The following is a 16,902-nucleotide window of genomic DNA, read 5'->3' as shown; positions in this document are numbered from 1 at the left end:
AAAAAATCCTGCAAAATTCCAGGAATTTTAAAAGAATGCCAGTCACTAGGCTTGCAGGCCTGTATTAAAGTCTTAATAACAGAATCAGAAAAACAAACAAACAACTAACTGTTCAATCTCCATGCCATTAACCTTAGAGATTTGTGACCCTGAGACAAAAGGTCCAGACACAGAGGAAGTGACCATGAAGGGTAGCTGGAAATCTGAACCAGATCTGCATACCAAACCCTGCGAGGCCAAGCCAAAGCAATCAGGATTACTGATGATTTCGCTTGCCTGATATTGGAAATCAATCTAGTCAGAAGAACCAGAGGTGGAAAAACAAACTCTGCCTGAAGGCCCCTGGACCTCGCATAGTATATGGGAAGTTTGCTGTTTAACCAAGAAGCCATCAGATCTCTGGCAGACCCCAAAGATCACTATCTGTTTGAAAACATCCAGATGAAAAGACCACTTCCCTGAATGCATTGACTGGGAGAAAATCTGCTTCCCAGTTGTGCCCTTCTGGAATATAAACTGCAGAAATCAGACAAAAATCGGCTTCTGCACAGGAAAGAATTCAAGACACTTTCTTCATAGCTAGGGAAATACGGATCTCCCCCTGATGATTGATAAAATTCCCTCATCACCAGAGGCCAAGTCTGAAGGGCTCTGAAAATTGTATGTTCTAAAACATTTATTGGCAACCTTGCCTACCGAGGAAGCCAAACCCCTTGTGCCCTCTGAGATCCCCAAATGACCTATAACTTGAAAGACTTGTATCTGTAGTGATCGCAGTCCAAATAGGATGAGCAAAAGAAGCCCCCTGCATAATAAGCTGATGATTCAGCCACCAAGACAGGGACTGACTTGGTCTGTGATCTAGATAGATGTTTTGATATAGCCGAGTATGATCCCTGCACCACTGCTAAAGCATACAAAGCTGAAGAGGCCGCAAGTAAAAACAAGAAAACGTTAGAGCATCCGAAGCAGCAATCATGAGACCCAATACCTCCATGCAAAGAGTTAGGGAAAAGCAAGATATTGAAGGATTTGACAAGCTGACACCAGCCTCAACCTTCAGGTGATCTGTCAAAGTGAGACTCAAGGAAACTGAATCTATCTGAACTTCCAGAAAAAGTTCTCTTGTCTCAGAAGCCAGAGAAATCTGTTAAATTGATTCTCCAACCATGTTGTTGAAGAAAAAACAAGTGTCTGCTAGTGTGAGATTCTGCTAAATGTAAATATGGAACCAAGATATTGTCCAGGTAAGGAAACACCGCTATACTCTGAATCTGATGACAGACTGATGACAGACAAAAGGGTACCTAGAACCTTTGAGAATATACTGGGAGCTGTAGCCAGACCAAATGGTAGAGCAACAAACTGAAAGTGCTTGTCTTGAAATGCAAACCTTAGAAACTGATGATGTTCCTTGTGAATTGGAACATGAAGGTAAGCATCCTTTACATTTATTGTGGGTTGTACCTTCATGCAGACTTGGATGAGAGAGTAGATTTTTTGGACTGTTTAAGCTTGTTCACGTTTGAACTAGGCTATCAGCCAGACCCAGAGGAACTTTGTTTCTGAGAGGAAGAATCGAATTTCTGTTCCCTGTTCTGAAGAAAGGGGTGAAAATGATAAAAGCTTTAGATTTACATTTGGACTTTTTGTCCTGAAGAAGAAAAGGAGGAAGAAAAGCTCCCTTACTTCAAGTAACAGTAGTAGATAATAAAATCCAAACCAGAACCAAACAACATCTTTCCCTGAAAAGAGAGAGATAGAGATAAAAGCTTGGATTTAGAAACAGTATCAGCAGACCAAGGGGTAGACTAATTAAGCAGCGGATACTGCTTTCTACGCCCATCGTTTCAGGTCCGCCTGAAATGGAAGTTAAGAAGCAGTGATCGTAAGAGCGCTGCTCCTTAACTTCTCCTCCACCTTTTAGGTAGCGGACTAAAATAATAATGATCCAATACAATACGGATGAATTACGGATGAATGACGGCCCATGCTAGGTGCCGATTGGCCGCAGGTGAGTAGGGGGCGAAATTGCACAAGCATTTCAATATAAATGCTTGTGCAATTATAAATGCAGACAGCGTATGTGAGCAGGGAGCGACATTGCACAAGCATTTCACTATAAATGCTTGTGCAATTATAAATGCCGACAGCATTTGTTAAATTTACCTCCAAGACTTAAACCATAAAGCCCTTCTAGAAAGTATTGCCAAACACATACTCTTAAAATGAATCCTAATGATGTCAATAACAGCATCAAAAAAGAAAGCATAAGCACTTTTAAAAATTTCAGAAGGTTCAAAAAATCTCCACTAGCAGAATCATCAGAAACCTGCTCAGAAACACTATGTAACTAAATGGAATAAGCAGCAGCCACCGCAGCAATAGCAACAGCTGGCCTAAAACTATAACCTGCTTGCTGAACAATTCTTCTATGAAAGGATTTTAACATCCTATCTAAAGGTTCTTTAAAGGAAAAGCTATCTTCCAAAGGGATAGTAGTATGCTTAGCCAAGGTTGAAATGGCCCCATCAACTTTAGGAACAGTTTCCCAAAGTTCGGTATTAGAAGCCAGTAAATAATACATTTTCTTAAACCTTGCAGAAGGGATTACCTAGTTTAGCCCAATCCCTAGCAACTATCTCAGAAACAGCATCAGGAACAGGGAAAAGGGGTCCAGTAAGGGATGGGGAAATATAAACTAATTAAAGAGGATGCATATTATTCCTTTCCAGTAGTTTGGAAACCATAAGAAGACAGGAAAGTGACAAACAAAAAGCTCATCTTAGCCTCTCATTTTTAGTTTACTCACTAATAAAAGGTAGGCACTGAGCGGTATTAAAGTTGGAGCAGAGGCCACCCAAAGGATTGCATAGCTTTTCTTTGGATCCTTTAGCAGTCAAACATGACAGTGAAGAGATACATACTACAAAACATTCAAGAACCATCACAAAAGCATAAAAATGGATGGGTATTCATCTGCCTTAATCTCAATGTGAAGATATCAATAAGTTAACATCTTGTTTTATCTCACTTGCTATTGTAATAGCAGATAATGCAAATATTACAAAGAAGTCTCAGCTTCAAGTGTTCCACCGATCTGTAGAGCCTATAGTTTATACAGACCACACATTTACAAATTGTCAATCAGACAAACTCAATTTCACCAAATTAAGCCAAGCAAGGTACTGATAATTTGAGAGCTGCTGATCATTTAACTCTAAGTCTGTATAAGTGGGCCTCAAGCTTTTTTCTGTCTCTGGCCACAACTGTTTTTTTTTTTACATACTAGCCATCCCACTGTGTACTCTACTGTACATGTAACACACCAAATAAATTAACTCGTATACATTTCCCTAAATTTGCTAAAAAAAAACCTTACCCTCTCACAACACACTAAAATAAGCTCTTTATTATGCCCTTGCCTACTTTCATCCCACATTTGTTTAATTATGTATTTTTGGTATTTTAAATTACACATCAAAAGGTCATTGCATATAAAAATTAGTCACACAGATGCATGGTTCAAGCACACCAAGAACAAATTAATAAAGCTATATGACACGCATTTTAAAGCACACCGTCATAACTCACTAAAACTTACATCTCTTGCTTTCCCATAAAACGCCTCTTGAAAACAAGCTTCGAGTGACCCAATAAAAAATACAGGATGGCATTCACCATATCTGTGATGGAGGGAAAACAATAACAAAGAAAGAAAAATAATTAGGAAGGGTAAGTAACAATCTGGTGCGCCAACTGGAGTGTAGGATACTGTACAATTTATATCTTTGAAAATCTTACATAAATAATAATGTGAAATTGTTATGTTACAAAATCACAAAAGAAGATTCATTACAAACAGTGAAGTGCTATTGGTTGGCGCACTAAGCTTGTGTTCAGCTATTTTATAAAGTAATTTAATCATTGCAATAAACGGTTGTCTGAGAATTTTCTCTTCTATTCAAGTGTAAATATACAGGAGAATTACTTGCCATGGCACAGAGCTTTAGAAAAAGTGCTGCAAACAGATTTACGCTGGAATTACGTTATTAGCCGCTAAAGTGAGTTGTATGTTACATGCTCACACATTATTTTTTATATAGGAATGGCTATTTTACACTATGTAGTATTTTCTTTTTGTATACATGATTTTTAGTGTTCAGTATTCAGGTGTGTGTTTATACACAACGGTTTCACCCACACATCACCTCGAAAAAACAAAAATTTATGCTTACCTGATAAATTTATTTCTGGATATAGAGAGTCCACAACGTCATTAATTACTGTTGGGAATATCACTCCTGGCCAGCAGGAGAAGGCAAAGAGCACCACAGCAAAGCTGTTAAGTGTCACTCCCCTACCCACAATCCCCAGTCATTCGACCAAAGGAAAATGGGAAAAGGGAATAACACAAGGCTGTAAAGCTGCCTGACGTTTAGTCAAAGTTAACTGTCTTAAAAATAAGGGTGGGGTAGTGGACTCTCCATATCCAGAAATACATAAATTTATCAGGTAACCATAAATTTTCTTTTCTAAGATATGGAGAGTCCCCCATGTCATCAATTACTGTTGGGAACCAATACCCAAGTTAGAGGACACAGATGACTAGAGGGGGAGAACAAGACAGGCAGACCTAAACAGAAGGCACCACCGCTTGAAGAACCTCTCTCCTGTCCAGCAGTCTCATAAGCAAAACGGATCATACTTCTCAACCAGAGAGAAAGAGAAGTAGCAGTAGCCTTCCGACCCTTACACTTAGCCCAGAGAAGCAAACAAACCGGGCCGAGGACTGACTAAAATCCTTAGTCGCCTGTAAGTAGAATTTTAGTGCACACACAACATCCAGATTGTGCAACAAACGTTCCTTATGAGAAGGAGGATTAGGACATAGAGAAGGAACAACAATCTCCTGATTAATATTTCTATCTGAAACCACTTTAGGAAAAAAAACCAACTTAGTAAGAAGAACTGCCTTATCAGCATGAAAGATAAGATAAGGCTAATCAAACTGCAAAGCCGAGAAATCCGAAACTCTCTGAGCAGAAGAAATAGCAATAAGAAACAAAACCTTCCAAGATAGCAACTTAATATCTATGGAATGCAATGGCTCAAACGGAGCCTGCTGCAAAACTTTAAGAACAAGGATAAGGCTCCAAGGAGGAGCAACAGACCTAAACACAGGCCTGATTCTGACTAGGGCCTGAGAAAAAGATTGAACATCTGGAACATCCACCAGACGCTTGTGTAACAAAATAGATAATGCAGAAATCTGACCCTTCAGAGAACTGACTGACAGTCCCTTTCTCCAGACCTTCCTGGAAAAAAGACAAAATCCTAGGAATCCTAACCCTACTCCAAGAGTAGCCCTTGGATTCACACCAATAAAAGGTATTTACGCCATACCTTATGATAAATCTACCTAGTAACAGGCTTGCGAGTCTGAATCATAGTCTCAATGACCGACTCAGAAAAACCACGCTTAGCTAGAACTAAGCGTTCAATCACCATGCAGTCAGCTTCAGAGAAACGAGATTTGGATGAAAGAAAGGACCCTGAGCTAGAAGGTCCTTCCACAGAGGCAGCCTTAAAGGTGGAAGAGATGACATCTTCAGTAGGTCAGCATACCATATCCTGCGAGGCCACGCAGGAGCTATTAGAATTACCAATGCTCTCTCCTGTTTGATACGAGCAATGACTCGTGGAAGGAGAGCAAACAGAGGAAACAGATGTGCCAGACTGAAATAACAAGGGACCTCTCGACCTTGAACCGTACCATGGAAGCTTGGCATTCTGTCGAGATGCTATCAGATCCAACTCTGGCATGCCCCATTTGAGGGTTAACCTGGAGAATATCTCCGGATGGAGTGCCCACTCCCCAGGATGAAACGTCTGTCTGCTCAAAAAGTCAGCTTACCAATTGTCCACACCTGGAATGTGGATGGCAGAAAGACAGGAATTGTGAGCTTCCGCCTATTGAACAATCAGAGCCACCTCCTTCATGGCTAAGGAACTCCGAGTTCCTCCCTGGTGGTTTATGTAAGCCACTGAGGTGATATTGTCCGAATGGAACCTGATAAACTGGGCTAAGGATAACTGAGGCCAAGTCATCAGAGCATTGTTAATCGCTCTCAACTCCAAGATGTTTATGGGGAGAGCCGACTCCTCCCGAGTCAATAGTCCCTGCGTCTGTAATGAGTCCCAGACTGCTCCCCAGCCCAGCAAGCTGGCGTTAGTGGTTACAATCACCCAGGAAGGTCTCCTGAAGCATGTGCCCCGAGACAGATGCTCCTGAGAGAGCCACTACGGGAGAGAGTCGCTTGTCGACTGATCTAGAGCTATCCTCTGAGACAGATCCGAATGGTCCCCGTTCCATTGACTGAGCATGCATAACTGCAGAGCTCTCAAATGGAAACGAGCAAAGGGAATGGTGTCCATGGAACACAGCTCTCTCGTGGTTCTCTTCCTATCTATCTAACCGTACCTTTAGTGTAGCCTTCTCCGGAGCATCCTCTGCCCCGTTACTACATTCTGTTGAGGTACCTTAAGGCTCGGTCCTCGGTCCCCTTCTCTTTTCAATCTACACGTCATTGTTAGGTTCTTTAATAAAGTCTCACTGGTTTCAATATTATTTGTATGCCGATGACACCCAAATCTACCTCTCTGCACGAGACCTACTTCCTTCCTTACTAACCCGTGTCACTAACTGTCATTCTCATATCTCATCTTGGATGTCCTCTCACTACCTTAAGTTAAATTTCTCCAAAACTCAAATAATTTTTCCCCCTTCTTCCAAAATCTTCACCTCCTGTTAATAATTCCATCAATACCCCTAACCCCGCATGCCCGATGTCTTGGGGTCACACTTGACTAAGACCTTTCCTTCACTCCTCACATTCAGACCTTCGCTAAAGCCTGCCGCTTCCACCTTAAAAACATCTCTAAAATTAGACATTTCCTTACACAAGACACAACTAAGATTTTAATCCACTCTCATCCTTTCCCGTCTCGATTACTGCAACTCCGTCCTCTCTGGTCTACCAAGTTGCCACCTAGCTCCTTTACAATCCATAATGACGCCTCTGCCAGGCTCATCTTCCTTACACGTCGCTCTTCATCTGCTGCACCTCTCTGCCAATCCCTTCAATGGCTTCCTCTTGCCTCCAGGATTAAACACAAAATCCTCACTCTGACATACAAAGACCTTGACTCCATATACTTTCCCTCCCGTCCCCTTCGCTCTGCTCACGATCTCCTACTCTCTTGTTACTTCCTCACATTCCCGTTTACAGGACTTTTCCAGACTGGCCCCCATCTTGTGGAATCCCTGCCTCGGTCCACAAGACTCTCCCCTAGTTTTAACAGCTTCAAGCGTTCCCTTAAGACTCTATTATTCAGGGATGCATACAACCAACATTAACCTTTCCTAACTCCATTGCTTTCCCCTTGAACCCCTTAGAATGTAAGCCTATGAGTCCAGTTGTTTGCAGATCGCCTTCATAAGAGTCGACTACATCAGTGCACCTCTCGACAGGGCCCTCTACCCATTTGATCCCTATCAATGTTATTCTGTATACCAACTATGTTTATAGTGCTGCGGAATCTGTTGGCGCTCTACAAATACCTGTTAATAATAATAAAATAATAATGGAAGCAACCATCAGACCAATTACCTCCAAACACTTAGGCACTGATGGCCGAACAGTAGACTGCAGAGTGAGGCAAGAAGACAGAATTTTGACCTCTGTCAGAAAAATTCTTATAGATAGGGAATGGTCCCTAAGAAAACCACCCTTGTAACTGGAACAAGATAACTTTTCCAGATTCACTTTCCATCCGTGGGAAAGTAGAAAAGACAACAAGGTCTCTGTATGAGAGTTTGCTTGTTGAAAAGATGGTGCCTGAACCAAAATGTCGTCTAGGTAGGGCGCCACTGCAATTCCCCGAGCCCTGACCACTGCCAAGAGACCTCCCAGAACCTTTGAGAAAATTCTGGGAGCTGTGGCAAGGCCGAACGGGAGAGACACAAACTGAAAGTGATTGTCTTGAAATGCGAATCTCAGGAACTTGTGATGATCCCTGTGGATAGGAACATGAAGATACGCATCCTTCAGGTCTATGGTCGTCTTGAACTGACCCTCATGTACCAAGGGGAGAATAGACTGAATGGTTTCCATTTTGAAGGATGGTACCCTGAGAAACTTGTTTAGACACTTTAGGTCCAGGATAGGCTGAAAAGTTTGCTCTTTTTTGGGAACCACAAACAGATTTGAATAGAATCACAGTCCCTGCTCTTTTACCGGAACTGGAACTATCACCCACAGGGAAAAGAGGTCCCGAACACAATTTAAGAATGCCTCTCTTTTAATCTGGTCTGCAGATAATCTTGAGATTAGAAACCTGCCCCTATTTTGTAACCCTTGAGACACTATTTCCACAGCCCAAGGATCTGGGACATCTCCTACCCATGCATGGTAAAACAGAGAAAGTCTGCCCCTGACTCGATCCGGTCCTAGATCGGGGGCAAACCTTTCATGCGGATTTAGACACAGCTGCAAGTTTCTTTGATTGCTTCCCCTTGTTCCAAGACTGATTGGGCTTCCAAGAAGACTTGAAATGTTCCTGGTTGGAAGAGGGAGAGCAAGGCTTTCCTTTGGAGTTACGAAAGGAACGAAAATTACTTTGATGTCCTTTAGGTCTATTCTTTTTGTCAAACGCTAGAAGTTTGGACTTAGAAGTAACATCCGCTGACCATTATTTTATCCACAACACTCTGCGAGTTAGGAAATTGAAGCCAGATATCTTGACTCCCAGCTTAATAACATGGTAGCATCAGAAATAAAGGAATAGGCTAGCTTCAGAGCCTTAATCCTATCTTGGATTTCCTCCAAAGGAGTCTCTATTTGAAGAGATTTAGACAAAGCATTGTACCAATAAGATGCCACATTGACACAGTGGCAATACAAACTGCAGGTTGCCATTGGAGACCCTGATGTACATACATTTTCTTCAAACAAGCCTCCAGCTTTTTGTCCATTGGATCCTTAAAAGAGCAGCTATCCCCTATAGGAATAGTAGTACTCTCAGCCAGAGTAGAAATAGCCCCTTCTACTTTAGGCACCGTACACCAAGAATCCTTAATGGAGTCAGCAACAGGAAACATATTTTAAAAAACAGGAGACGGGGAAAACGGTATCCCTGGCTTCTCCCATTCCTGGGCAATAATCTCCGTTGCACAGTCCGGAACAGGAAACACCTCCACAGAGGAGGGAATATCAAAGTATTTATTAAGTTTACTTGATTTCTTAGGGTTGACAACAACAGGCAGATCGGAGTCGTCCAAAGTAGCCAAAACCTCCTTTAACAATACACTGTCCGAATCTGAGATTTTACACTCAGAATCTACCGACGTATCAGACTTATGAGAAAGAGTACCCTGCGTAGTGGAGATAGGAACAGAAACCTTACTATATGAATCTCTAGTCTTCCTCTTGCGTTTTCCTTGTGGCAAAGGAATGGCAGACAAAGCCGCAGATACCGCAGAAGATACCTGGGCAACAATATCTGCCGGAAAATAAACTCCTCCAGGAGATTGAGCGGAACCGCAGGGCACTGTATGTGACGCCACTAAGGCTTGGGACGTTTGAGGAGAAAGCTGTGGCATTGCCTGAACAACATCATCCTGAGAGACATGTGGCTCAGCATCAAAAAGTCTATTTTTATGTTTTAATGTCCTATCTAGACATGCGGAACAGAAATGCATAGGCAGCGCAATTTGGTTCTCCAAACATAAGAGACACAAGTTCAAAGGAATCTGATTTTTTTTCATGACCTAGGTCAAAAAATCTGCAAGTAACAGACCAAAAAATTAACAAACGTTAAATTTATAATACTGTTCCTTTAAGAAGACCGGGAGTGAAAAAGTTGTGATCACCCATGTCCTTTACAGCTTAATTAATAGTCCCACAGACAGAGAAGATAACGTTTTGTTTACACAACAAATTAACAGCCTTTACACCTCAGCGTTTTTACCGAGGTGCCTACCTGCCACCAAAAAACATTTAGGAGTGTGAGAACGTACGCGACCTAGTCGGCTCTAAGACTCACAGTCAGCCGCCTTCTCTGCTCAGAGGATTTAACAGAGTGAGCGGAAGGTCACGTGACCGGGGAAATTACTTTTTTTTTTTTTTTTTTGTTCCCTCTATCTCCCCTCCTCTCCTCTTTCCATCCTTACCAAGTTTTAGAAAGAAAATAAGATAACATATGCCAGGTCAGATAAAAATTACTTAATGGAATGTGGGGGGGGTTACCTCCCCAATAAAAAGGAAAGCAATACTTAAACAACTTAAACTAATAGGGACAGATATAGCACTAATTCAGGAAACCCATTTAAAAAAGGAGGAATTGGAAAAATAGAAAACTAACTGGGTGTGAACGGTCCTTGGAACTCCATGTAAAAGTAGAAAGAGGGCAGTGGCTATTCTTATAAAGAAAAACCTACATTATATAATAAAGTTCTGTTTCCTAGACCCAAATGAGAGATACATGATTTTAAATATAGAATTAGAAGGGGAAAAAAATTACAATTTGTAATATATATGGTCCGAATGAACATTCTCTGCACATATTGCAGGAGATAGAGGGCACACTCATACTGAGTGGTGATTTTAATATGGTATGCCAGGTAACGATAGATAGATTTAGACCAGGGACAATTTCTAAGAAGAGTAGAAGAGATAATCTTGAAACCAAGCTCCTTAAAAAACTTATGTACAAATTAAATATAAAAGATATATGGAGAGAAAATAATCCAGTGAGTAAAGATTACACTTGTGTTTCAAAAGCTTATAAAACTTTTTCTAGGCTAGACATGTTCCTGATCTCAGAAAAATTATTTGGCATCGAGGCAGAAGCTACAATAAGAGAGATAATATTATCTGACCACGCCCCGATTACCTTAATTTTGAAAATAAATACCTATAACTCTCAAATAAAAAGATTTCGCTTCCCTATATATTTATTGGATGATGCTAAATTTAAAGTTTATCTAGTTGAAAAATGGCAAGAATACGCACTCAATAATCATGAATATTTAGATAGATCGGAAATATTTTGGGAAGCATCTAAAACGGTAATGAGGGGCGAAATTATAGCATATATAAGTAGGATGAAGAAGACACAAAGAAAAAGAGAGAAGGAAGTAACAAGGAGACTTATGTTAGCATATAACAGAATTTTTTAAATGAACCCTCTAAAAATAATTGTCAGAAATACGATGAAGCTAAAGAAGCCAGAGATTTATGGATATTTAATAATACGACACAACAAGAGATTAGAGCAAGTTCGAAATATTATAGGTTTGGAAACAAATCTGGAAAAATTCTTGCAAAATTAGCTAACAAATCAATATAATTTTATTGGTACACTGAATAAAGACGGGGTAATTTTTGGTAAAACAGAAGATATTATGAAATCATTAGAAGAATATTATCAAAATGTCTATAGTGCAGAAAAGCCAAACCTTCTTAATAAAGAAAAATTTTGGTCAGGATTAAAACTTCCTACTGTAGATACGGATAAAATGAATAAAATTATAGAACCGATCACAGAAAAGGAATTTGAAAAGGCAATAAAAAAATTTAAAGAATAATATATCTCCAGGTCCAGATCTATTACCGAATGAATACTACAAAATTTTGTCAGGATATATAATACCTAGTCTCAAGTCCTTATTAAATTCATATTTTATAGAAGGAAAAAATATGTCAGCTAATTTTATTTCATCTTGGACCTCGTTAATACCTAAACCTAATAAAAAAAGTGACCAGATGGATTCCTATAGACCTATATCTCTTTTAAATGTAGATTATAAAGTATTGACAGGCATAATGGCTGATAGACTTCAAACAATACTTAAATCTATAACACATGAAGACCAAACAGGTTTTCTGAAAGGGAGAAACTCAGCATCTAATATTAGAAAAGTTTTCCTTGTATTAGACTATCATAAAAAACAATACAGCAATTATCTCCCTATATGCACAAAAAGCCTTTGACTCAATAGATTGGAATCATTTATATACTTCACTAAGGCACTGGTTTCCATGAAAAAATTATCAAATTAATTGAAAATTTATATAATTTTCCTAGTACAGCGCTATTAATAAATGGTCAAATATCAAATAATATAACTTTGAAAAGAGGTACTAGACAAGGTTGCCCTCTATCCCCTTTATTGTTTGACATTGTAATAGAACCGTTAGCATGTGTTCTAAGAGAGAGAATGGAAGGAATTAAAATGGACCAATATGAGTGTAAGATAGCACTATACGCCAATGATCTGCTTTTATTTGTAAGTAATCTTGAAAAAAATATTCCTTTAGTAATGGAAATAATAGCTAGCTTTAGCTCTTTCTCTGGGTACAAAATAAATCCTAGTAAATCTGAAATGATGACGATTGGTGGGCAAATTAATATTAGAATTAATCAATATTTCAAAATAGCACAAGAAGGCATAAAATACCTGGGAATCTATATCTCGCCGTATGAGGATAGATGGTATGCTATAAATCTGAAATGATGATGATTGGTGGGCAAATTAATATTAGAATTAATCAATATTTCAAAATAGCACAAGAAGGCATAAAATACCTGGGAATCTATATCTCGGCGTATGAGGATAGATGGTATGCTATAAACTATAATCCATTATTTAAGAAGATAAAGGAAGAGTTAAAGTTCTGGACTAAGCTACCGCTATCTATAGCTGGTAGAATCAATTTATATAAAATGATAACCTTCCCCAAAATACTGTATATTATGCAAAACATTCCAGAACCGATTCTTAAGAAAGACTTAAAAATGCTACAATCTGATATTCAAAAATTTATCTGGAATGAAAGAAAACCTAGAATTTCCTTGAGTAAATTATATTTACAAAGGGAAAGTGGGGGTTTTGCACTCCCAAATTTGGAATACTATAATTGGATAACCCTTAGTAGAAAAGCGGTAGAATGGATCTCAGAAATTGCATATTATACAGTACCAGGAATAGAATTACACTTTTTTTCTCCGTTTAAAATGCAAAATATCCTACATATACCATGTCAAGAATTACCTAGAGAAGTTAAGAAGCTAAAAACAATGTATTATCCTATCTGGGCATGGCAGAAAATATGTGTAAAACGTAAAATTCAATTTGGTATGTCAAAATACTTGGCAATACAGAACAATCCAGCGTTTCCGGAAGGCATAAAGTCAGTAGTATTTAAAAATTGGGAAAGAAGAGGTCTGAAAAATATACATCAAATTATAAATCAGGAAAGAAAATTTGTTAAGACCTTTGAAATGTTAAAGAAAGAGTTTTTTTTACATAATAATGATTTTTTTGCTTTTTTACAAGTTAAGCATTATGTAGATAAAATTATTAGAAATAACGGATATGAATGGAATTGGGAAAGAATGGAATCCCGGATAGGAATGGTTAAGCAAAGAATTTATCCCATATCACCTTGGTATAAACTCATGTTAATTCAAGAGGGTCTAGTTAATTTGGAGCAGTTGACTAGAAAATGGAGCCCCTATATAAGTCAGATAGATACAGATTACTTAAAAGAGTCAATACAAAGTGTGGCTGGAACAACACTGTCAGAGACATGGAGGGAGGCACACATAAAACTTGTATAAAATTTACTATACCCCCAAAAAAGGGGCGGAATGGGGCAATAAAGAGTTTGATAAATGTCCTAAAGACCTCATTCATATGATATGGGAATGTCCAATGATTAAACAATTCTGGCTAAAAATTGAATATTGGCTTTCAAAAATCCTTAATAGACAATATCATTTCAATTTAGAACAAATAATAATTTTGATAAATATAATGGACATGAAACAAGATAATAAATTGATAAATATAGCTGTGCTTACTGCTAGAAGTGTAATATTTAAAAATTGTAAAAATAGACAAAAACTCAGTTTTACTGAATGGAAGAATTTCCTCATGAAACAAATTATCATAGAACAATATGCCACTCAAGTACATAAAGAATATGAAGTGAATATGTTTTTTAAAAAGTGGGGCTTATTGATAAGTTCATTAGATAAAATACAACAGGAACAGATAGTTTAGAGATTTGCTCCCGGCCATTTCTTAGGTTGCTGGTTTGGAGGATTAAGAGAACTGAGGAGAGGAGGAAAGGAAATGGAAAGAGAATTAATTTTTTTTTGTGTGTGCGTGTGTTTCCCCTCCTTCCCTGTTTAGTCTTAAGTGGGGATACTGAAAATTATAAAATCCCCAGCAATGTTAGGTACAATAACACGCCTATGTAAATGCCTGTTGATTTGTCTGAAGGGTAACAAGAAGATATTGATATATTTTGTTTATCTATTTGAGCCACTGTCTAGACAATATGTATTAATCTATTATACGATGGTCTTGAGGTCCACAGAGGAGGGAATATCAAAGTATTTATTAAGTTTACTTGATTTCTTAGGGTTGACAACAACAGGCAGATCGGAGTCGTCCAAAGTAGCCAAAACCTCCTTTAACAATACACAAAGGTGTTCAAGCTTAAATCTGAAGGATACTACTTCAACATCAGATGAAAGAATTATACTGTCCGAATCTGAGATTTTACACTCAGAATCTACCGACGTATCAGACTTATGAGAAAGAGTACCCTGCGTAGTGGAGATAGGAACAGAAACCTTACTATAGGAATCTCTAGTCTTCCTCTTGCGTTTTCCTTGTGGCAAAGGAATGGCAGACAAAGCCGCAGATACCGCACAAGATACCTGGGCAACAATATCTGCCGGAAAATAAACTCCTCCAGGAGATTGAGCGGAACCGCAAGGCACTGTATGTGACACCACTAAGGCTTGGGACGTTTGAGGAGAAAGCTGTGGCATTGCCTGAACAGCATCATCCTGAGAGACATGTGGCTCAGCATAAAAAAATCTATTTTTATGTTTTAATGTCCTATCTAGACATGCGGAACAGAAATGCATAGGCAGCGCAATTTGGTTCTCCAAACATAAGAGACATAAGTTCAAAGGAATCTGATTTTCTTTTATGACCTAGGTAAAAAAATCTGCAAGTAACAGACCAAAAAATTAACATACGTTAAATTTATAATACTGTTCCTTTAAGAAGACCGGAAGTGGAAAAGTTGTGATCACCCGTGTCCTTTACAGCTTAATTAATAGTCCCACAGACAGAGAAGATAACGTTTTGTTTACACAACAAATTAACAGCCTTTACACTTTAGCATTTTTACCGAGGTGCCTACCTGCCACCAAAAAACTTTTAGGAGTGTGAGAACGTACGCGACCTAGTCGGCTCTATGACTCACACTCAGCCGCCTTCTCTGCTCAGAGGATTTAACAGAGTGAGTGGAAGGTCACGTGACCGGGGAAATTACTTTTGCACGCTTCTTACCTGGCAAAGGCTGAGACAATTCCGTAGTTAGGATCAGAATACTGTCCAACCTAAAAGCTGTATCTTCAAAGTTTCACTATTCGGTTGCTATACAGTGACATACCCTGTCTTATATATTAGAAAAAATAAAATTTTTCAAAATCACAAAAAGGGAGTTAACCCTTCCCAGTCCTTGAAAGAAGTTAACCCCTAAAGGCTTTTGTCACATAACACAAGTGCCTGCCCATTGCCAATCAAAGATCCTGTATAAAGGATCCTATGCCCCAAATAAAGGTGCAGGGAGTTTTCTTAACCCCTCCAGTGCAAGTCTCCCAGTCCCAGAAGACAAAAGCACTTACCTGCACATCTAGCCGTCCCGGCAGGAGGACAGCTCACAAGGCGTGAAAGGACGCCAACTCCTTACAGAGGCCTCTGGAAGAAGGAAAACAAATTATGTTACCTGATAATTTCCTTTTCTTCTGATGGAAAGAGTCCACAGCTACATTCATTACTTTTGGGAAATAAGAACCTGGCCACCAGGAGGAGGCAAAGACAACCCAGCCAAAGGCTTAAATACTCCTCCCACTCCCCTCATCCCCCAGTCATTCTGCCGAGGAACAAGGAACAGTATAAGAAATATCAGGGTGAAAGGTGCCAGAAGAATATAAGGACGCCCCCCCCCATAAAATTATGGGTGGGGAGCTGTGGACTCTTTATTATTATGAGGTAAGCATAATTTATGTTTTTCTTCTTAAATGGAAAGGGTCCACAGCTGCATTCATTACTTTTGGGAAAACAATCCCCAAGCTATAGAGGACACTGAATGCCAAGACGGGAGGGTACAATAGGCGGCCCATACTGAGTGCACCAGGCCTGAACCTCTACCCAATAAAAAACCCAGCTTCGTCCGAAGCCAAGAAAATTTTAAGAGGAAAAGCCCCAATGACACTGACTAGCAGTTAGTACAGAAACCAAACCAGAGACTGCAAACAGACTCGACTGAGCCAACAGTCCTCCAAGAGACACCGTCTCCCAACAAATGGTTCCCACCGCTCATCTCCTCAAATGAAGGAGACACCAGCCGAAACCCTCAAAGGAATAAGGCAAAGGAGAACCAAGGAAACCGAAAGGTCCCCTAAAACAAAAAGAACACCTCCACGAGTGAGCCCAGTTCACAGAGACCCAAAGGGGCCCAAACAGGGAAAGGAGGCCACGCCTATACCAAGCGAAACCCGGGATAAGACCGGGCACAGAGACAGAACAGACATCTCTCTAACATCCTGCAAGCAGGGAATGCAACTGAAGAGGCAAAGTCCTCCCAGTGTCTGACCATAGAATACCAAAGCATTCGACCATGAAAAAGTGTGTAATACACCCATGTGAAAAACCCAAGTTTAAGAACACAGAGTCCATAACAGGACGACACAGAGGGTACTTACGAGGAAGAAGAAGCAGTCAAGCAAGAAATAGACTGCAAAAGCAAC

The 16,902-nt window shown here is 39.5% G+C and overlaps 1 protein-coding gene across 1 annotated transcript in view; it reads right to left on the bottom strand.

The window, feature by feature from the left end:
* The window catches only part of FAF1 (Fas associated factor 1), a 700,642-nt gene that overhangs the window by 267,251 nt on the left and 416,489 nt on the right, over positions 1-16,902 (bottom strand). The window contains exon 12 of the mRNA XM_053693495.1: positions 3,605-3,686. Within this exon, the coding sequence (XP_053549470.1) occupies positions 3,605-3,686 (82 nt within the window). The remainder of the gene's footprint in view (positions 1-3,604; positions 3,687-16,902) is intronic.

This window comes from Bombina bombina, chromosome 10, assembly GCF_027579735.1.
Source record: "Bombina bombina isolate aBomBom1 chromosome 10, aBomBom1.pri, whole genome shotgun sequence".
Taxonomy (NCBI): Eukaryota; Metazoa; Chordata; class Amphibia; order Anura; family Bombinatoridae; genus Bombina; species Bombina bombina.
The sequence above is the reverse complement of the archived record's forward strand: the minus strand, read 5'-3'. Positions and strand labels throughout refer to the sequence as shown.